This window comes from Bos indicus x Bos taurus, chromosome 14, assembly GCF_003369695.1.
Source record: "Bos indicus x Bos taurus breed Angus x Brahman F1 hybrid chromosome 14, Bos_hybrid_MaternalHap_v2.0, whole genome shotgun sequence".
NCBI lineage: Eukaryota > Metazoa > Chordata > Mammalia > Artiodactyla > Bovidae > Bos > Bos indicus x Bos taurus.
This window is the reverse complement of record NC_040089.1, coordinates 73,986,335-74,009,530: the sequence shown is the minus strand read 5'-3', so window position 1 is coordinate 74,009,530 and position 23,196 is coordinate 73,986,335. Positions and strand designations below refer to the sequence as shown.

The 23,196-nt window shown below is 43.9% G+C and overlaps 2 protein-coding genes across 2 annotated transcripts in view; one reads left to right on the top strand and one right to left on the bottom strand.

The window, feature by feature from the left end:
- The window catches only part of NBN (nibrin), a 56,696-nt gene extending 56,449 nt beyond the window's left edge, over positions 1 to 247 (bottom strand). The window contains exon 1 of the mRNA XM_027561597.1: positions 44 to 247. Within this exon, the coding sequence (XP_027417398.1) occupies positions 44 to 245 (202 nt within the window). The 5' untranslated portion in view covers positions 246 to 247. The remainder of the gene's footprint in view (positions 1 to 43) is intronic.
- Positions 248 to 17,019: 16,772 nt separating this feature from the next.
- DECR1 (2,4-dienoyl-CoA reductase 1) overlaps positions 17,020 to 23,196 on the top strand; it is a 44,038-nt gene continuing 37,861 nt past the window's right edge. The window contains exon 1 of the mRNA XM_027561595.1: positions 17,020 to 17,122. Coding sequence (XP_027417396.1) covers positions 17,072 to 17,122 — 51 coding nt within the window. The 5' untranslated portion in view covers positions 17,020 to 17,071. The remainder of the gene's footprint in view (positions 17,123 to 23,196) is intronic.

Below are 23,196 nucleotides of genomic sequence, written 5' to 3'. Positions count from 1 at the left end.
CTCTCGGGAAATCGGGCCCCCGCGTTCCACCTTCTGTCCTTACCTCGGGCAGGGCCCGCGGCGGGGACCAGCTTCCACATGAGCCTAGGTCCCCCAGAGTCCGGCCAACGTGCGGGAGCTGACCACACTGCTGACCGGCAGGCGCGGCGGAGACTGCAACGTGCGCGCTCAGGAAGCCCGGAAGCCCAGAGACCCGGAAGCCGCGCCCGCCTAAAAAAGGGTAGGGACAGACAAGACAGTGACATTGGCACTTGGTTGCCACCCGGTGGTTAGGAAAGGAATAGCCGCTCTGTATAGAAACGTGCTGTCTAGGATTCCATTTTAAGGTCTTCAAGGAATCCACACGATTATCGATTTTTTTTCCCCGCGTGTGAATGTAAGTTATTTTAAAAATCAGCTTCAAAGCAATCTAAACAGACTTTCTAATTAAACATACTAACGTCGTGACCAGTTATGTAGTTTCTTGCTTTTGCAATTTCTTAAATTGCAGTCACTCCTTGATATGGATCCTAATGATGATGGTAATTACGTTGAATATAAGAACTTCACCCAAAATAAAGTCATTATTTTTACTCTTCTTCAAGCACAAATCAACTTCTCCTAACTTGTCTGCTTCTTAATGTTGTACTTTAATCTGTTCATGCTCATGACTCCATGCTCAGTCCCCATTCAACTCTTTGCAACCCCATGAACTCTATGCAGCCCGCCAGATTCCTCTATCCATGGAATTTTCCAAGCAAGAATATTGGAGAATCTTTCCAATCCAGGAATCAAACCAGTGTTTCTTGCTGTTGTAGCCATGCATTCCGGGAAACAAACTCACTCAGGAGGATAATGCAGCTGTGGAGTGCAGTTTATTACACTGGCGGGCCCAAGGCAGAGTCTCCTCTTAGCCAAGGACCCCGACCAATTTTTTGTGAAAACCTTATATACCCTAAGTGTATATGCCCAAACCCAGCTCCCCCAATTCCCTGAAATTAGTCTGAACAAAGGAAAAGAAAGTTACAATTAAAGTTAACCTGTGATTCATATGCCTTAAGCCTAGGTAGTTAACAATGGGCAATTATCAATAGGCCTGTGGTCATACCCAATAAGCATAATAGAATTTATGATTCTATTTGGTTACACAGATAATTAGGGTATTCTTTTAGGCGAGGGAGAGTCTAGGTATGAGCCCTGGGGTTCTTCCTTCTGGTGGGTCTGGTTTTCCAGTTGGTATGTCGTTTCCGTAAATAGTGGGCATGTAGTTCCAAGCCCACAGTCTGGCCCAGGATGGAGTCCTGCTTTCAAGATGGAGCCTGTTCTGTCCGTTTCCTCCTTCATTCCCCTCCTTGATGCTCTTAATTCATAGTATGAGCATCATTCATAGGGATATATTGGACCCTGGCTCTCCGACTGCCAATTTGGGAGAACGACACCAACCTTTGGGTTACAAAGTTCATAATACATAGTAAAATAAAGGGTCCACAAAGCGGAACTATCAAGGCAACTATAACAATGGTAAATATAGTTTTCTACCAATCACCCTTCACCCAAGATAGGACTGAAGTCCAGAAAGGAATGTCTTCATTTGACATTGCTTTTACCTGGTTTTTCATGTCATCTAAAGCAGCTGGTACATTGCCAGATAAATCAGGGCTATATACACAACATTTAACTTTAATTATACCACAGGTCCCTCTTTGTGCTGAAATTATGGTTAGTCCCAAGATGATAGTGGCAAGTCCTTGTAGTAGCAGTTGATTGTAGAGCTTCATCTCTTCTTCTTTTTTAAGATGATCTTGGTTTCACGGGGATCAGTGGGGTCCTTTTGTGTAGCGCACTCGGCATCCTCTGGGTCTGCGTGGTATGCTCTCTTCACCCTCATGTAGTGGATCCAGGGAGTGACACCTTTAACTGTCGTAGGGGTGGTTAGAACAACAGTATATGGACCCTCCCAATGTGGGGCCAAGGAGTGCATCCCATTTCCATTCCTTGACCCACACCTGATCTCTGGGCACAAATTCGTGAATCTGTTCTCCAAGGGGGAACTGCACCCTTTCTTGTACAAACTTAGTTACCTAATTTATTACCTTACCCACTTGTTCCATCTGCTGTGAAATCTCATCTCCCCTTACCTGAGGCAAATTTGTTGATATCTGTTTTATTATGGGAGGGGGCCTCCCATACACAATTTCATATGGAGAATAGCCATGGGACCGTGGGGTCATCCTGAGTCTGAGCAGAGCCATCGGAAGCCAGTCCACTCAGGAACAGTCAGTTTCTATGATCCACTTGGAGAGTGTCTCTTTTTAAGTGTCCAATTTGTTCGTTCCACCATCCCAGAACTCTGGGGCCCATATGCAGTGTGTGGTTTCCATTTGATGTTTAAAGTTTTGCTTACTTGTTGTACTAAATCAGCTGCAAAAGCCGGGCCCTTGTCCGATCCAATGCTGGTAGGAAATTCAAATCTGGGAACTATCTCTCTAAGCAGGCACCAGGCTACTTCTAATGCTCTTTCAGTCCAGGTAGGAAAAGCTTCTACCCATCCCGAGAACGTACACGCCATGACCAGCAGGTAAAGGTAGTGTCGGTGAGGTTTCATTTCAATGAAGTCCACTTCCAGGTGTTCAAAGGGTAGCGTGCCTTTTAGCTGAATCCCTGGAGGTTTCTGTCCATGTCGAGAGGCAGCCTTGACCTGTGAGCAGGCAGTGCAGTTCTGAGATTCTGTCCTGCATAGGGAAGAGAGGTGGGGAACCAAGAAATATTTTCAAATTAGCTCTTCCAGTTTATCATGCCCTAGGTGGGTCACGTGGTGTGCTTGGTTTACAGAGTGGGTGCCAGCTCCTCCGGTACCAATAATTTGCCACTTGGCAATTCCCACCATCCCTTTTCAGTCTCGATGGCCCCTTCCGCTTTGGCTGGTTGGTTTTGGGCTTCAGCGTATTTTGGAGAGTCCGGTGTTAGCTCAGGCAGCTCTGCCAATATGAGAGCTTTAATAGGGGCTTCACTTGTCACCCCCAAACCCTCAGCTGCTTGTTTAGTGGTCTTATCTGCCAGTCTGTTTCCCCGAGCCTGGGAGGCATCCTCTTTTTGATGTCCTCGGCAGTGTATAACTGCGACCCTTCCTGGTTCTCAGACGGCATCTAATAGGGTCAGAATTTCTTCTTTATTTTTAATATATTTTTCACTAGCTGTCAAAAGGCCTCTCTCCTTATACAGAGCCCCATGTACCTGTAGTGTGGCAAAAGCATGCCTGGAGTCTGTGTAAAGGTTGGTCTTCTTACCCTTTGACAGCTGGAGGGCCCGGATTAGAGCATATAGTTCGGCCCATTGAGCGGACCAGCGTGATGGCAGAGAGCCAGCCCCAACAATGGTTTCTCCCATGACTACTGCATATCCCGACAGTCATGGTCTTTGTTTCACCAGGCTGGTGCCATTGGTGTCCAGGACCCAATCTGGGTCTGGGATTGGCTGGTCTCTCAAGAAAGGTCTGCTAGCATAAACTTCTTCTAGGATTTCCTTGCAATCATGTGAGGGCCCACCTTCTCCCACAGGAAGCAGAGTGGCCGGATTCAGAACCTGACAGAGCTCAATAGTAACATGGGGTACTAGTCCCTGGTACTGAGTAATCCAGGATATCAACAGCCATTTATGGGGGTCCCCTCGCAGGAGAGTGTTGACCTCATGTGGGACTTTTACGATCAAATCTTAGCCCAAAGTCAGCTTGATTGCCTCCTGGACTAGTAGAGCAACCGCAGCAACTGCCCGTAAGCATCCCGGCCACCCAGTAGCAACATTGTCCAGCTGTTTTGGGAGATAAGCCACTGGTCTGTCCCATGCCCCCATAGTCTGGGTCAACACTCCCATAGCCACCTGTCCTTTTCAGTCACGTGAAGAGTAAACGGCTTAGCAAGGTCTGGCAGGCCCAAGGCGAGTGCTGATGTAATTGTGTCAGGTTTGAGTTCTATTACTACTGGGACTTGTTGTTTTGCAAGCCTAGTGGGGTTGTCTTCCGCCTAGACCTCAGGGAATTGTTGTTAACACTCTCCCTCTCTCTTGACTGTTTAGCCAGTCCGGTTTCCCTTCCAGGAGATGGTGCAACCTCCATTCATCTTGAGGGGTTACCGAGAGGGAGAGTAAATAGCTGGTTGAGCCCACTCAAACAGTGAGTCTTTCGAGGGGGGGAAAGGTCACTTGTGCTCCCAATTAAGACAGTAAGTCTCTTCCCAACAAAGATACTGGGCATTCAGGGATGTATAAAAATTCATGAGTCACTTGATGCCCCCCATCTGACATTTTCGGGGTGGGCTTAAGGCACAAAGTCTGCATTTATCAGCATCTGAGACCCAGCGGCCTCTGGATCTATTGGCGTATAAAGTCTATAGGCCTCGCATAGTCGTAGAACTCAGAGGGTGATTCAGTTTCCCTTTGAATCACTTTGGAGGGTTTTGCTATACTCATAGGTTTCCAGGCCCCGCTCTTGAGGCCTTGTAAAATAGCCGCAATATCTCTCCAGGTGGCCCCTCCCTTCCTCTGTGTTACAGTCCCAACTGGGCCTCTCCTCGGGGGTGGCTGGTTCTGCCCACCATGGCGGGTTTGCAGTACCCTCAGGTGCCATTTCTCTTCACCATTTTCTGGCCTCAGTTAGGATCCTGTGTCTTTCCTCAGTGCTGAAAAGGGTGACTAGTAGTTGGATTATGTCATCCCATGTAGGGCAGTGGGTTCAAAAAATAGTCTCTATTAGCCTAATCATGGCTTGTGGCTCCCCTGAGTATGGTGGAGCGTGTCTCTGCCAGTTTAATATATCCGTAGAGAAAAATGGTTGGTAATAATAGACTACAGGGGGCGGACGGTAGTGCCCCATGCGTCCTGAACCGGAGGCTGTTGTAGCTCTCTGAGGGGCATCTGTAGTGGGTTTCTTTCCCCCTACTCCTTGGCGGAACGCAGCCTCTGTCTAATTTCTGTGTTTTCTTCCCCCTTCTCATCAGTACTTATGGGAGAGGTGGATACAGTCTAGGAGGTCCAGCTGAGGTGGAATCCTGGGGGCGTTGACCAGAGGTCTCCATCGCTGGGATCAGAGCCTGCTGAAACGGCGGCTCTACGATCTCCAAGAGAGCTGGCAGAAGAGCAGCAGCTGCTGCAGGAGCTTCACCTGGCCCTGGATCGGGCATTAAGGCGGCCTCCCATCCTGGTGGAGCACTGGGCAGTGGGCATGTCATCATCCAGTATGGGGTAGGGGGCAAGTCATCCCCATCCAAATTCTGTAGAACTTCTTTTTTATCATTAGTCAATTTTCATGCCATTAATATTTTTCTCTTTCCCTTCTGGATACAGAACCTCGTCCAAGGAGGAGGGTCTTGAGCTAACCCTAGCCATGAGTCAATATATGGATTTTGATCCGGGTGTCCCAGCTCTCCTGTGACTACTGTGTAGACTGCTTCCACTATTTTTAAGTTCATGGTGTCCTCTGGTGGCCACCCTACTTCCATAGGGGCCCATTTGACCTCACAGAGTATGTGGAGGTGGTTAGGCATCATCTTCATCCCATAGTCGCCTCCAAGTCTCTTCTTTAAATTTTTAATCATGCACTCCAATGCAGTTGCCTTAGATTAATTTCCTCCCATCTTGCTTACCTTCTTGGACCTTCTTCTACTTTTCCTGTTCATTCTGTCTACAAAGTTCTTGGTACCCTATGTACTTCTGATATTTCTACTCAATGAAACACTTAAATTGCCATTCCACCTCCTTCCTAATTGGGGTAAGAAGAGCCTTACCTCCCAGATCCCAGAGGAAGAAGGGGGATTGGCATGTTTTCACCTGCCAGTTGGCATGGCCAAACCAGAACACCACATGGTCCAAGACTGTTTCTTTTAACTTTTAAAGTCCATTCTGCTTTAGTGGGCTTTATCAGGTGCAGATGAAAACACAGATGTGTTAAATATCCCACGTCCCAGGCTGTCTCCAGAAAAGCCAATTCGTAATCACTTATGTACCCCCCTCCTTCTGGCCTGACAATTCCGAGGGGGTCAAGAATTTCACAACAGATGGGACACCTCCTTGGGGAGGGCAGGATACAAGCACACAAAGACCAAGTCTCTTCTCCTAACAATCCCCTGGCGATTGCTTGGTAATAATTTTCCCCACGACGGCGTGGACACCACCTCCTATGACCTTCGCAAATTTCCTTCGTAAGCCCTAACACACTCGTCAACCTGTGTACCAAGCAATCGCCGCCTGCCTATTCCAGGTTCCTGTGGGTCCCGCTCCTTTTAGTCCCTCCCAGGGGGGTGATCAGGCCACCTCTTCCACTCTGCTGGATGGGTTCCTCCTCACCTGAGTGCTCAGTTCCCCTGCTGCCGTCCACCACCTGCTAATGTGAAAGATCTGGGCATTGAGAAGCAGAATCCTTCCAGAAGGGCGAGGCACCTTCCCTCCTCTAGAAGATTCAAGCCACAAGGCCTTGGAGTAGTCCCAAATGGGACTTGTCTCCTCAAAGTGAGGAGTTTCCCGGCTAATGCAGCAAATGTTGTAGCCACGCATTCTGGGAAAAACACTCACTCAGAAGGACGATGCAGATAGTAGAGTGCAGTCTATTACACCAGCGGGCCCAAGGCAGAGTCTCCTCTTAGCCAAGGACTCTGACCAGTTTTTGTGAAAACTTTACACAAAGGAACAAAGAAAAAGAAAGATACAATCAAAGTTAACCTGTGATTCATATGCCTTAAGCCTAGGTAGTTAACAGTGGACAATTATCCATGGGCCTGTGATCATACCCCAATAAGCATAATAGAATTTATGATTCTATTCAGTTACACAGATAAGTAGGGTATTCTTTTAGGCGACTAGGAGAGTCTAGGTACGAGCCCTGGGGCTTTCCTTCTGGGGGGTCTGGTTTTCCAGTTGGTGTGTCGTTTCCGTAGATACTGGGCATATAGCTCAAAGTCCACAGTCTGGCCCAAGATGGAGTCCTGCTTTCAAGATGGAGCCTGTTCTGTCTGTTTTCTCCTGCATTGGCAGCAAGATCATTTACCACTGCTTCACCTGGGAAGCACTGTCATCTAATAAGGAGTTAAGTACTGGGGAGTCTATTCGTCCTGTCCAGTTCTACTTGTAGCATGCTGGTACAAGCTCTTCTCTTAATACTCCTTGCGTGCCTGCTAAGTTGCTTCAGTCATGTCTTTGCAACTCTGTGGACTGTAGCCCTCCAAGTGAAAGGTTATTGCTGAACCATGAAAGACTCCGGGGATTCTTGGCCTCTGGAGGAGAAGAATTCAAACCGGCTTGATTGCTCAGGGCTTTTGTGTAATAAAGTTATATTAAAGTATAAAAGAGATAGAGAAAGCTTCTGACATAGGCATCAGAAGGGGGCAGAAAGAGTGCCCCCCTGCTAGTCTTTAGCCGGATGTTATATAGCTACTGCTGCTGCTGCTGCTAAGTCGCTTCAGTCGTATCCAACTCCGTGAGACCCCAGAGATGGCAGCCCACCAGGCTCCCGCGTCCCTGGGATTCTCTAAGCAAGAACACTGGAGTGGGTTGCCATTTCCTTCTCCAATGCATGAAAGTGAGAAGTGAAAGTGAAGTCGTGTCTGACTCCTAGCGACCCCATGGACTGCAGCCCACCAGGCTCCTCCATCCATGGGATTTTCCAGGCAAGAGTACTGGAGTGGGTTGCCTAGCAGTCTGCTAATTAGAGCAAGGAAATGTGTCAAAACTCAGAGAATGGCACCAGGCCCCTCACCCACAACATGCATTTTGAGATAACATTGGACCAGGTGAGTCATCCCAGGCCATAAAGCGATTGACATAAATCTTGAAGATAGGCAGATTTCCATACAAATATATGGTTTCATTAACATAGATTAAGAGAATAATGTATAACATACTGGTTTGTCAAGTTGGTTCTGAGCCTTTAGGCGAACCTACTTGAAGACAGAGACTAGGGTAAATGCATAGCACATTAACATAGCCTGAGACAAACATTTCCATAAGAAAAATGCATTGGTTAGCTCAAGGCTTGAGAAAAGTTAAGTTCAGGTAGAACCGGGTGTCATTGTAGCAACACAGAATTTTAAGAGAAACTCTTTAAATTTGTATGGACATGAGTATGGGTAAACTCCAGGAGTTGGTGATGGACAGGGAGGCCTGGTGTGCTGCGGTTCATGGGGTCGCAAAGAGTTGGACATGACTGAGCGACTAAACTAAACTGAACTGAGAGAAGGGGAAAAAATATAACACTAGTTTGTTTCCTCCTGCCGCTTAAAAGAGATTAAAAATGTCTGACACTTGCAGCCTATTTCCTCCATTTGGAGACCCCTGGCCTTCCTGCCTAACCCTCTCACAGGCTCTTCTATCCATAGGTGTCTCCAAGCAAGAATACTGGAGTGGCTTACCATGCCCACCTCCAGGAGATCTTCCTGACCCACATCTCTTGCGTCTTTTGCTTTGGCAGGGCTTTTTTTTTTTTTTTTTTTTAACACTAGTGATAGTTTACAGTGGTTGGCGTCGAGTTTGTGGTCTCTGAAGGAGAAAATTTCACTCCGGGGGCAAAGACACAGTCTCAGTCTTTTGTGCAGCAAAGTTTTATTAAAGTGAAAAGATAGAAAAGTCCTCCAGCAAAAGGCCCTGCAAGCGGCTAGGGCATTATATACTTTTCAACTGGCTGCCGAGAATAGATAAAAAGAACACTTCAAGACTACAAGTTCCAGTGGACCCTTTCCCAAGCCACACATCCTGAAATAACTTCAGTACAAGATTAGCGAAAAGGAACATGTTCTATGCAACATGCTTCTGGGGGAGATATATTGTTGCAGAGGAACAGGCTCCCAGGCAAGATTTATTACAATTAGAATCATTAACATAGAGTGTAAGAAAAGCATTTCCTTGAGTAGGACTGTGTCATCACTAGCTCCTAAAGAAAGGCCAGTTCTTGGGCAAGATACATTTTTGCACAAGGCTTAAGGAAAGCTTGAGTGAGAAAGTTCACCTACTCCTTAAAGGCCCCTGGACTGCCTAAGTTTTAACTCTCTCACTAGGACCACTTGGGAAGCTCCCTTAATACTCCAGTAGTTGCCTAAGCTACTTTACCACCAAAAAAAAAGACTTCCACTTACCTTATACCTAAGGTAAATTATTTAATGTTCCCCCCTGACATCAAGAATGAAATAAAGACATATTTGCTGATACCACTTGTTTTAAATGTGGCTTTGGATGCTCTAACCAACACAGTAAAAGAGAAAAAGAAAAAGCATGTGAATTGGGAAGGAAGAAATGACAGTCATAATTCACAAACAGCATACTCATGTATATTGAAAACCTAAAAGAATTGGAAAGTATGTTTAATAAGGTCACTGAACACAATGTCTAAAAAATTCAGTTGTAACCTTTATTCCAGAAAATAAATAGAAAATGACATGTAAATAGATAATTATAATAGCACCAACAGTCATCAAATACCTCATAAGAACCCAATCAAAAGATGTGATACAAAACATTATTGACTACAAAAAAATTACTGACAAATTAAAATAAGTTCTAAATAAATGCAAGTTAATATACCATGTTCATGGATTGCTAATGTTAAGTAGTTAGAATAGGAAAATGGAGTCCAGAATGGTGGTGGCTAAAAGACAAGGAAGAGAAAAGCCCGCGAAAATAGAACAAAGGAAGGTCCAAGGACCAGAGTGAGGACCTCAGGTAGAACAAATAACACTCCTGGCTAGCTCCTGGCCTGGGGGTCTCTCTCTCCCGCGTGCGCATGCGCTCTCTCTCTCCTCTTCGCGTCTTTTGGGTTGGTATGCCCTCACACCTGTATTTTCCTTTTATTTTCTAAATAAAACTGAGCGGTAACATGGAGCTGTAACACTGATCTGTCCGAGAGCTATAACACGGTCTGTCTGAGAGCTGTGACACGCCAAGGGCATTAACGTCCATTGCTTCAAATTCTTCTTGTGACGAGACACAACCGAGGAAATTACACACTCCCCTGACACTAAGATGCCATTTCTCCCCAAACTGATCTTTAGATTCAGTGAAATTTAATACAATGTCCCAGGTAATTTTTGAGTGGAAATCAAAAAGCAGTTTCTAAAATCTATACAGAAATTTAAGGGCTGAGAATAGCCAAGGAAATTTTGAAGAAGAATAAAGCTGGAGTACTTACAACTAGCAACTATCAAGATGTATTATAAAGTTGTAGTTACTGTCAACTGTAGTGCTGGAGAAAAAGACTCTTGAGAGTCCCTTGGATGCCAAGGAGATCAAAGATTGACTTGGATGCCAATCAATCCTAAGGGAAAGCAACCCTGATCATGAAGCTTCAATACTTTGGCCATCTGATGCAAAGAGCCAACTCATTGGAAAAGACCCTGATACTCAGAAAGATTGAGGGTAGGAATAGAACATGGCGAGAGAGGATGAAGTGGTTGGATGGCATCACTGACTCAATGGACATGAGTTTGTGCAAACTACAGGAGATGGTGAAGGACAAGAAAGCCTGGAGGGCTGCAGTCCCTGGGGTTGCCAAAAAGTCGGACATGACTTAGTGACTGAACAACAACAACAATTGAGGACCATCTATGTGAGGATTTTCTTCTTCATCCCAATTCCTGCTGTCATTCTCAAGTAATTATAAGAAACACCTGGACAATGTATCCTACCAGCTAGGCTCACATTTCTTTGACTTTCAATTCCTGTTACTTTCATTTCTGTTTCACACATGCTACCTCTCTGATGGTCACAGTTTAGTTCTTTACATCACCAGAACCTTAATATCTTCCTTTCTGACTGGAAGTTTATTTCTACTACACCTGCTGTTTAGCTTCTTCTGGATATCCAGCCACTTGAGTGCTCCACTTTATGCAGGTTATCAGTATCCTTCTATCCTCAACGTATGCAGAATAGACATCAGGATCTGTAGCTTGAACGACTTTTACTTTTAGCTCATCTCTCAGGGCTAAGAATAGCTCTCAGAATAACTTTTATTTTCAGAGCTATAAGCTCTCATTTTTAGCTCTATAGCTCACTTTTCTATGAGCCCAAACAACGCTTCAGTCATGAGTCAGCATACAGCTACCTTCTATACTGAGGCTTCTGGATAAAATCTGCCTGTCTTTGAAAATATAAAATGAATGCAAGCTCATAAACTCTAGTATCAGTTGAACTACAGAACACTATTCATCAACTTCATTTCCTTTTTTTTTTTTTAATTCATTCTCTATAAAACTAAAGAGTTATTCCACACCTTTGCCAATCTCCCTGGATCTAGTCATCTCCAAACTTCCTTCTAAGAACATGGCATCATATCTTACTGAGGAAATTAATACAAGAACTTCCTTTCAATTTCTGATCCTACTCTACATCTATCCATATCATAAGACACATTTCTTTTCTTTTAAAATCTATACCTATACCTCATTTTTGTCTTCTTTTAAAAATTTTTGGCTGTGCTGTGTGGCATGTAGAATCTTAGTTTCCTAACCAGGGATCAAACCCATGTCCCCTGCATTGAAAGGGCAGAGTCTTAAGCACTGGATCACTAAGGAAGTCCCTTATTCTAACCTTCTTATATTTGGTTTCATGGTGTGATTTGACATTTTGGTTTGGAATCAAATCCTACATTTGTTGTCAAGCCCATCTCCTCTCATTCCCACTAAGGTTTTGCCTTATGAATTACCTCTTTCTCCAATCTATCTTCAATTTCTTTCTTTGTTTCCTTCACCTTACCTTAAGTATTTAAGAGACCATCTTGTCTTCTCCAAAAATTCCATTAATCTGCCATTATTTTCTAACTAATGTTAAGCTAGAGCATAGGTTTAATAGAGCTAGGATTTAACTGTCTCCAGATCACACACTAACAAAGGTAACCCAGTCTCCTCTGACATATAATAGGGTTTAAATAATAACTATCTTGAGGTATTACTGTTAGCATTAAATGAGACATCATACTATGTATGGTAGGTGTTGAACAAATATTAGTTTCCTTTTCTTTCCATCCTTTCTAGTTCCTAAGTGTAGGGGCTGTGTCTAAATCATTTTTGTGTCTCTACTGTATAAATCACTTTTATATATCTAATTACCTTATCTAGACCATATCTAATTCCTGAAAATGAGGCAATGAGGGGAGGAACAAACTCTTAAAATTATCTTATTTTAGTTGTTATTTAGAATTCAGTTCAATTCAGTTCTGTCGCTCAGTCGTGTCCAACTCTTTGTGACTCCATGGACTGCAACATACCAGGCTTCCCTGTCCATCACCAACTCCCAGAGCTTACTCAAACTCATGTCCATTAAGTCGGTGATGCCATCCAGCCATCTCATCCTCTGTCGTCCCCTTTTCCTCCTACCTTCAATCTTTCCCAGCATCAGAGTCTTTTCCATTGAGTCTGTTTTTCGTGTCAGGTGGACGAAGTATTGGAGCTTCAACTTCAGCATCAGTTCTTCCAATGAACATTCAGGACTGATTTCCTTTAGGATTGATTTGTTTGATCTCCTTACAGTTCAAGGGACTCTCAAGAGTCTTCTCCAACACCACAGTTCAGAAGCATCAATTCTTCGGCACTCAGCTTTTTTAATAGTCCAACTCTCACATCCATACATGACTACTGGAAAACCATAGCTTTGACTAGATGGATCATTGTTGGCCAAGTAATGTCTCTGCTTTTTAATATGCTGTCTAGGTAGGTCATAGCTTTTCTTCCAAGGAGCAAGCGTCTTTTAACTTCATGGCTGCAGTTACCATTTGCAGTCATTTTTGGATCCCCCTAAAATAAAGTTTCTCAGTTCAGTTCAGTTCAGTCACTCAGTCGTGTCCGACTCTTTGCGACCTCATGAATCACAGAACGCCAGGCCTCCCTGTCCATCACCAACTCCCAGAGTTCACTCAGACTCACGTCCATCGAGTCGGTGATTCCATCTAGCCATCTCATCCTGCTTCGTTCCCTTTTCCTCCTTCCCCCAATCCCTCCCAGCATCAGGATCTTTTCCAATGAGTCAACTCTTCACATGAGGTGGCCAAAATATTGGAGTTTCAGCTTCAGCATCAGTCCTTCCAATGAACACGCAGGACTGATCTCCTTTAGAATGGATTGGTTGGATTTCCTTGCCATTCAAGGGACTCTCAAGAGTCTTCTCCAACACCACAGTTCAAAAGCATCAATTCTTCAGTGCTCAGCTTTCTTCACAGTCCAACTCTCACATCCATACATGACTACTGGAAAAACCATAGCCTTGACTAGATGGACCTTTGTTGGCAAAGTAGTATCTCTGCTTTTCAATATACTATCTACATTGGTCACAACTTTCCTTCCAAGGAGTAAGTGTCTTTTAATTTCATGGCTGCAGTCACCATCTGCAGTGATTTTGGAGCGCCTAAAAATAAAGTCTGACATTGTTTCCACTGTTTTGCCATCTATTTCCCATGAAGTGATGGGACCAGATGCCATGATCTTCGTTTTCTGAATGTTGAGCTTTAAGCCAACTTTTTCACTTTCCTCTATCACTTTCATCAAGAGGCTTTTTAGTTCCTCTACTCTTTCTGCCATAAGGGTGGTGTCATCTGCATATCTGAGGTTATTGATATTTCTCCCGGCAGTCTTGATTCCAGCTTGTGCTTCTTCCAGCCCAGCGTTTCTCATGATGTACTTTGCATAGAAGTTAAATAAGCAGGGTGACAATACACAGCCTTGACGTACTCCTTTTCCTATTTGGAACCAGTCTGTTGTTCCATGTCCACTTCTAACTGTTGCTTCCTGACCTGCATACAGGTTTCTCAAGAGGCAGGTCAGGTGGTCTGGTATTCCCATCTCTTTCAGAATCTTCCACAGTTTATTGTGATCCACACAGTCAAAAGCTTTGGCATAGTCAATAAAGCAGAAATAGATGCTTTTCTGGAACTCTTGCTTTTTTGATGATCCAGCGGATGTTGGCAATTCGATCTCTGGTTCCTCTGCCTTTACTAAAATCAGCTTGAACATCCGGAAGTTCATGGTTCACGTACTGCTGAAGCCTGGCTTGGAGAATTTTGAGCAGTATTTCACTAGCGTGTGAGATGAGCACAATCGTGCGGTAGTTTGAGCATTCTTTGGCATTGCCTTTCTTTGGGATTGGAATGAAAACTGACCTTTTCCAGTCCTGTGGCCACTGCTGAGTTTTCCAAATTTGCTAACATATTGAGTGCAGCACTTTCACAGCATCATCTTTCAGGATTTGAAATAGCTCCACTGGAATTCCATCACCTCCGCTAGCTTTGTTCATAGTGATGCTTTCTAAGGCCCACTTGACTTCACATTCCAGGTTGTCTGGCTCTAGGTGAGTGATCACACCATCGTGATTATCTGGGTCATGAAGCTCTTTTTTGTACAGTTCTTCTGTGTATTCTTGCCACCTCTTCTTAATATCTTCTGCTTCTGTTAGGTCCATACCATTTCTGTCCTTATCGAGCCCATCTTTCCATGAAATGTTCCCTTGGTATCTCTAATTTTCTTGAAGAGATCTCTAGTCTTTCCCATTCTGTTGTTTTCCTCTATTTCTTTGCATTGATCGCTGAGGAAGGCTTTCTTATCTCTTCTTGCTATTCTTTGGAACTCAGCATTCAGATGCTTATATCTTTCCTTTTCTCCTTTGCTTTTCACTTCTCTTCTTTTCACAGCTATTTGTAAGGCCTCCTCAGACAGCCATTTTGTTTTTTTTGCATTTCTTTTCCATGGGGATGGTCTTGATCCCTATTTCCTTTACAGTGTCATGAACCTCTGTCCATAGTTTATCAGGCACTCTTGTCTATCATATCTAGTCCCTTAAATCTATTTCTCACACCCACTCTATAATCATAAGGGATTTGACTTAGGGCATACCTGAATGGTCTAGTGGTTTCCCCTACTTTCTTCAATTTAAGTTTGGCAATAAGGAGTTCATGGTCTGAGCCGCAGTCAGCTCTGAGTCTCTTTTTTTGCTGACTGCATAGAGCTTCTCCATCTTTGGCTGCAAAGAATATAATCAATCTGATTTCGCTGTTGACCATCTGGTGATGTCCATGTGTAGAGTCTTCTTTTGTGTTGTTGGAAGAGGGTGTTTGCTATGACCAGTGCATTTTCTTGGCAAGACTCTATTAGCCTTTGCCCTGCTTCATTCCGTATTCCAAGGCCAAATTTGCCTGTTACTCCAGGTGTTTCTGGACTTCCTACTTTTGCATTCCAGTCCCCTATAATGAAAAGGACATCTTTTTTGGGTGTTAATTCTAAAAGGTCTTGTAGGCCTTCATAGAACCATTCAACGTCAGCTTCTTCATCATTACTGGTTGGGGCATAGGCTTGGATCACCATGATATTGAATGGTTTGCCTTGGAAACGAACAGAGATCATTCTGTCATTTTTGAGATTGCATCCAAAATGGACTCTTTTGTTGACCGTGATGGCTACTCCATTTCTTCTAAGGGATTCCTGCCTGCAGTAGTAGATATAATGGTCATCTGAGTTAAATTCACCCATTCCAGTCCATTTTAGTTCGCTGATTCCTAGAATGTTGACTTTAAATCTTGCCATCTCCTGTTTGACCACTTCCGATTTGCCTTGATTCATGGACCTAACATTCCAGGTTCCTATGCAATATTGCTCTTTACAGCATTGGACCTTGCTTCTATCACCAGTCACATCCACAACTGGGTATTGTTTTTGCTTTGGCTCCATCCCTTCATTCTTTCTGGAGTTATATCTCCACTGATCTCCAATAGCATATTGGGCACCTACCGACCCGGGGACTTCCCCTTTCAGTATCCTACCATTTTGCCTTTTCATACTGTTCATGGGGTTCTCAAGGCAAGAATACTGAAGTGGTTGCCATTCCCTTCTCCAGTGGACCACATTCTGTCACCGTTTCTATTGTTTCCCCATCTCTTTGCCATGAAGTGATAGGACCGGATGCTATGAACTTAGTTTTCTAAGTGTTGAGCTTTAAGCCAACTTTTTCACTATCCTCTTTCACTTTCATCAAGAGGCTCACTAATTTAAAAATTAGTGAGTTTAATATTGTGATATATGATTCATGACTAAGTTTAGAAAATGAAGCTAGATCTCTCGCTGTGTCTGTTTGGATATATGTATGCCTCAGTATGTGTCTTTGTCTTTGGATAATGTTGCAGGGGGTTAATTTGTAAATGAGCTTTAATCTAATTGGCCTAAAAAAGTAAGCACTTACAAATGAAACAATTCTAAATACAAGAGAAATTTAGCAATTATGAATTACTGAAGTCATAATTAATGATTTTCAGCTTCACATGAACTGGGAAATGTTCAGTATTAAATTAATACCGGGTATTAATGTTTGATCTAATTATTATAGACATGTCTAAGAGTCATTAATACTAAGCATAATATTTTCATCCTGCTTAGGTTTAATATAAGCTAAATAAAATCTTGTTATATCTGTTACAAATTTGTAAGCAAGGAAACTTTTCCATGTGAAGAAATGTTTAAGGAAAGAAAATGTAAATGAGATAAGAGTTTTTAGATAAACTCTGTTAAGAATAATTATGCTTTAGCTTCGGTGGCCTTAGTGGTTGGGGTATAGACTTGATTTACTGTGATATTGAATGGTTTGCCTTAGAAATGAATTGAGACCATTCTTTCGTTTTTGAAGTTGCAACCAAGTTGCCCCTTCTCGCCTCATTTAAGGTGATCTGTTCCTGTAAAGTGCCTGTCTGGTTCTTTTTTCCGAACCTAGCCTTCTCTAACTCCCTTACCCTACCACCACAGTGCACAGGGGTGCCAAAGAGTCAGAGAGGACTTAGTCGCTAAATACACGTGTATCCATGTCTTGCATTTCTGCAATCTGCGGACTTTTCTGGCACAGTAAGTCGTGCACTCAGAGGGACAGATGAACCTCCATTAAATACCCTATTAAAACAACAACAATGGGGAAAATAAAGGTAATTAGAGCACGAAAAAAGCGTAGTTGAGGCCTGGGCTCTGACCCGGGGGGCGGGGAGCCCCAGCCGCCCAGGCGGGTCGGCTCCCTGGCCAGCCCAGTCTTGCCAACTTGGGGCTCTCTGACCCGCCTCCCTTCGCGCGCGCATTTCCGGCCAGACCTAGGGAGGCCAGACATGGCGGTGCTAAACCAGCTTCTCTTTTCTTGGGGCCGCGGTTCCCGGCGGGTAAGGCAGCGCCGAAAGGGCCGGGAGCCCTGCGTGTCCCCTGCAAGATCCCCGTCCAGGGAGCGCAGACCCGGCGTCCCGGGCGCGGGGAGGAGCGCCGTGGAGCCCCGCGGTCCCGGTGCGGGGAGCTAGGCGCGGGCGTCCTGCAGACGCGGGGCCGGGGCAGGGGGCTGTGGCTTCCCGGGACTGGGATGAAGAGGGGCGGTCACATCCAAGCTGCCCTCGGGAGAAGCCCTGGGGTACGTTTGTGCCCGTGTGGAGGGGCACGTTGAACGCCTGCGTGGTTCTCACAAGTTGCACATTCTTGTGAGTTTCCAGTGAAAGTCGGGCTTCCCTGGTGTCTCAGCTGGTGAAGAGTCCGCCTGCAATGCAGGAGACCTGGGTTCGATCCCTAGCTTAGGGAGATCCCCTGGAGAAGGGAAAGGCTACCCACTCCAGTATTCTGGCAGGGAGAATTGCATGGACTATATAGTCCATGAGGTCGCAAAGAGTCCAAGTTGCATGTAAATAGAGAGAAGGGCCCTGCACACACCTGCCGGCCTGGGGACGAGGGGGAAAGGGAAGGAGGGGTGGGGAGCGGGGCCCAGAGGAAACATTGGCCTTAGCTGGAGTCCTTTTTTTTTAAACGAAGAAATTCGTTCACCTGTTTGTTGTTCAAAGATTAATACCAACCTGGCGTGCGTGAGTGCTAAATCACGTTGGACTCGTTGCGGGCCCCATGAACCGTGGCCTTCTAGGCGCCTCTGTCCAGGGAATTTTCCAGGGTCTTTCCTGAGTGGGTTGCCATTTCCTACTCCAGGGGGTTTTCCCCATCTGCGGAGCAGAACTCGCCTCTCTTTAGCCTTTGCCTCCTGGATTGGCAGGTGGATTCTTTACCTCTGCACTACACCTGGGAAGCCCATATGAACGTATTCACATAAAAAAAATAGAAAGCAAATCGAGCTGTTTAAATTTCCCTGCCTGCAGTTAATGCTGGGAGCGCTGCATCTCAGGCTGGCTTCCACAGCTTTTTCTCTCCTAATTTTGTTTGGTTTTGTCAACATCTCTCCACTAGACCGATAGTCTAAAGTGGTCAAGAGGAAACAGCTAAAGAGGGAAAGAAAGAGAAAGGAAAAAGAGACTAATGATATCCAAGACAACCCCTTTCCTCAATCAAATGAAAAGAAACCTTAGTTAGCTAAGCGAAACTAAACCTGAATTCACAATTTCCTTAGCCAAGTAGAAAAATCAGTGTGCCAATTGTGAAAAAAACTTTTTTCAGTTAGAATGAGTAGCCATGTTTTTATCTTTTTTGAAAAACATGGACAAATTTCAAATTCCAGTTCTGAACACAAGGGAATACTATGAGTCTATGACGTAAGAGAGAACTTCCTTTTAAAAAGTGAGATTTGTTCAAGGCCAGGGTGTTGTTGATAGTATTTTCTCTTACAAAGATTTGGGTTGTAGGTTGTAAAAGAAGGCTACACTGTCTGATCCCTCTTAAAGAACTCTTCATTTGGATCCTATAATGGCTCTGTAAAGTAGAGAAGTCTTCAGAGATTTTTTAAAGAACACAAATTGTTAGAATTGTAGTAATAAGGTCACACAGACCGTGTCCACGATCTTCTGATGTCATTACGCAATATAGCATGAGAGGGAGAAAATGAACTAAAAATTAATTGTAACCTGACAGTTTGAAGTTCCTTTGCTTAAGAAAAATGGAAGTTTTGAGGATGGAGGTTTGAAGGCAAGAGAGTTCCTTGTAAGTGGTGTGTCTCCCTTTCCTGGCCCACACAAGCTTCGGTGTGAATTCCTGGGTGTAGAAAAGTTTTCACATCTGTGAAGTGGCAGGTTGTTCCGGGAAACATGATTTTGTGGGCAAATACAAGTTGTTACAATTAAAGCCCCTGATTTAAATATTTTAGTTATCAAGAATCTGAGAAATGTTTCATCCCTCATATATCTATTTATGAAGTGAGCTTCCCTGGTGGCTCAGATGATAAAGAATCCACCTGCAATGCAAGCAGGCCTGGGTTCGATCCCTGGGTTGGGAAGATCCCTTGGAGAAGGGACTGGCTACCCACTCCAGTATTCTGGCCTGGAGAATTCCGTGGACAGAGGAGGCTGGCAGGTCACAGTCCGTGGGGTTCCAAAGAGATGGACATGACTGAATGACACTGTTTATGAATATGGTGATTGCAGCCATGAAATTAAAAGATGCTTACTCCTTGGAAGGAAAGTTATGACCAACCTAGATAGCATATTCAAAAGCAGAGACATGACTTTGCCAACAAAGGTCTGTCTAGTCAAGGCTATGGTTTTTCCAGTGGTCATGTATGGATGTGAGAGTTGGACTGTGAAGAAAGCTGAGCACCGAAGAATTGATGCTTTTGAACTGTGGTGTTGGAGAAGACTCTTGAGAGTCCCTTGGACTGCAAGGAAATCCAACCAGTCCATTCTAAAGGAGATCAGTCCTGCGTGTTCATTGGAAGGACTGATGCTAAAGCTGAAACTTCAGTACTTTGGCCACCTCATGCAAAGAGTTGACTCATTGGAAAAGACCCTGATGCTGGGGGTGCTTGGGGGCAGGAAGAAAAGGGAACGATAGAGGCTGAGATGGCTGAATGGCATCACCAACTCAATGGGCATGAGTTTGAATAAACTCCGGGAGTTGGTGATGGACAGGGAGGCCTGGCGTGCTGTGATTCATGGGATCGCAAAGAGTCGGACACGACTGAGCGACTGAACTAACTAACTAACCAATATTGTGCTATGGGCTACTAGGGCTCAGTTCAGTACAGCATTTAATGAGAACTAGCTCTTTGCTTGGCTATGGGAATGCAAAGGTTAAAAAAATACAAAACTTGCTCTCAAGTTGCTTTCAGTTTTACTGAGGAAAACATTCACTCATTCAGTAGTTTATCAGAAAATGCTAATTAAGTGCCTACAAAGTGTTGGGCATTCTTTGACAATCTTTACTTGGAAACTATCACTATCATCCTTGAATTAATAGCTTCTTGTATATTTTTTAAGTTATGAATAATAACTCATGATTGGACCGTCAAATAATTTAGTGGAACAAAATGAGTTTAAGAAAAGCAAAATGGAATAGAATAGAAAATACAAGAATTCATCTTATATAGTAAGGTTAAGCATACAATTTGTGGAACTTTTAAAAATTTACAGTTCTTTGATATCTCTTATGCACATTGCCATCCTTTGCCTCCTCCCTGTTTTGGGGGGCTTCTCTTGTGGCTCAGCTGGTAAAGAATCCACCTGCAATGCAGGAGACCTGGATTTGATCCCTGGGTTGGGAAGATCCCCTGGAAATTTTCCAGGGGGAACTGCTACCCACTCCAATATTCTGACCTGGAGAATTCCATGGACTGTATAGTCCATGGGGGTCACATAGAGTCAGACACAACTGAGGGACTTTCACTTTTTTTTAAAAAATAAAGAGTAATTAGTATTTTTATAAAAATGATACTGGGCCAATATGAATTCAAGTAATATATTAATAGTTAAATTAAACAAAATAATACATGTCTGCAAACTGGCCAGTCAGAAATAACCAGGGTTAATGTTTGACCAACTTCATCCCAGGCATCTGTTTGTACTGGCAAAGAGACGGCTGACTAGCCATGTTTTTGCTTGGCTGTATCACATTTGTTTTTCACATTGAATTTAATCAACATTGTTTCATTTTATTCTGATGCTGAATATTGTCAGTGAGAAGTATAAAGCCAGCTAGATTTTTTCCCCCTTGTTTATGTTTTGAGTTTTCTTTATTTTATTTTTTTCTATCCAGAAAGCCTAAGAAATCTTTCTTTACCCAACTCAAAATTTCAGAATATAGGTTTCTTGGAGGCAGGCCTAGAATAGTGCCCAGTGAAGTGATAGTAGCTTAGTCATGTCTGACTCTTTTTGGCCCCATGGACTGTAGCCTGCCAGGCTCCTCTGTCCATGGAATTCTCCAGGCAACAATAGTGGAGTGAGTTGCCATTTAGCACAGAGTAAATAACTAACATCTGTTACACGACAGAATACATGTACTGTGCTGTGTGTAAGGCATATTTCATACTAGGTCCTCATCCAAAATCTGTCTGAAATACTGTATTCCAGTGGGTCATCATGAGACATCAACAGACTGTGAAAATGCAGATGTGTTATTAGAATGGACATCTGAACGAAACAGTGTGTTGCTAAAGGAGACAGGGAGGGCTTCATGAAGGAGGTGGCTCCAAGCTCACTTTTGGAATTGAGTTATATGGAGCCCCAAAGACAATCTAGATATTAATACAAGGAATTGCATGTTTCAAGAAGTGAAGGAGCATGGCCTGTTTTTAAAAAGCCAAGTGGTTTGGCACTGTGGAGTTTGTGAAGTTTTGGAGTCAGAGAGAAGTGCGTGGAGATGAGGCTGAACAGGTTGCCGAGGGCCCAAGGCATGCTGGGCTTCACTTATTTATGTGGCAGATCGAACATTTGCTATATATTAGGCACTATACTAAGCCATCCAAGCATAAGAAAGAACTGATTCTTGCTCACAAAGCTTAACAGTCTAGTAACATTATGATATAATATGGCACAAAGAAGGGGAAATGTGGAAGCAGTGATAGAATTTATTTTCTTGGGCTCCAAAATTACTGGGGACAGTGACTGTAGCCATGAAATGAAAAGATGCTTGCTCCTTGGAAGGAAGGCTGTGACAGATGTAGACGGTGTATTACAAAGCAGAGACGTTGCTTTGCTGACAGAAGACCATGTAGCCAAAGCCATGGTTATTTCCAGTAGTCATGTACTGATGTGAGATTTGGACCACAAAAAAGGCTGAGCACCAAAGAATTGATGCTTTCAAATTGTGCTGGAGAATATTCTTGAGAGTTCCTTGGACTACGAGGAGATCAAACCAGTCCATCCTAAAGGAAATCAGACCTGAACATTCATTGGAAGGACTGAAGCTGAAGCTCCAATACTTTGGCCGCCTGATATGAAGAGCTACTCATTGGAAAAGACCCTGATTCTGGGAAAGGTTGAAGGCAAAAGAAGAAGTGGGTGGTGGAGGATGAGATGGTTAGGTTGTATCACTGACTCAATGGGCATGAATCTGAGCAAACTGGGAGATGGTGGAGGACAGAGGAGCCTGGTGTGCTACAGTCCATGAGGTTGCAAAGCATCATGTAGGACTTAGCAAGTGAACAATAATCACCTTAGGGGGAACATTTGCTTGCTGAGGGCGGCTAGCTCCCAAGAGGGAGAAGGGGTTTTTGTTTTTTTTAATTAATTAATTTATTTTAATTGGAGGCTAATTACTGTACAATATTGTAGTGGTTTTTTCATACATTGACATGAATTCACCATGGGTGTACATGTGTCCCCCATCCTGAACCCCCCTCCCACCCCCCTCCCCATCCCATCCCTCAGGGTCATCCCAGTGCACCAGCCCTGAGCACCCTGTCTCATGCAAAGAAGCTGGACTGGCGATCTGTTTCACATATGGTAATATACATGTTTCAATGCTATTCTCTCAAATCATCCCACCCTCGCCTTCTCCCACAGAGTCCAAAAGTCTGTTCTTTACATCTGTGTCTCTTTCGCTATCTCGCATTTAGGGTCATCATCACCATCTTTCTAAATTCCATATATATGCATTAATATACCGTATTGGGGTTTTTCTTCCTGACTTACTTCACTCTGTATAATAGGTTCCAGTTTCATCCACCTCATTAGAACTGATTCAAATGCATTCGCTTTAATAGCTGAGTAATATTCCATTGTGTATATGTACCACAGCTTTCTTATCTGTTGGTTTGCTGATGGACATCTAGGTTGCTTCCATGTCCTGGCTATTGTAAACAGTCCTGTGATGAACATTGGGGTATCTCTTTCAATTCTGAACGTGTCTCTTTCAATTCTGGTTTCAAGAGGGAGAAGGTTTAAGAAGGACTACTCATGCCCTATTATTCTCTCAAAATTTTCTGGTCAGATAAACCATTTGTAGGGGGACAGAGTGAATAAAGGGGCAAAAGAAGCCTGGAGTTAAGGAGGGAAGACATCTTCCCTCCTGGGGGGAAGTGAAGCATCAGGACTGGGGAAGA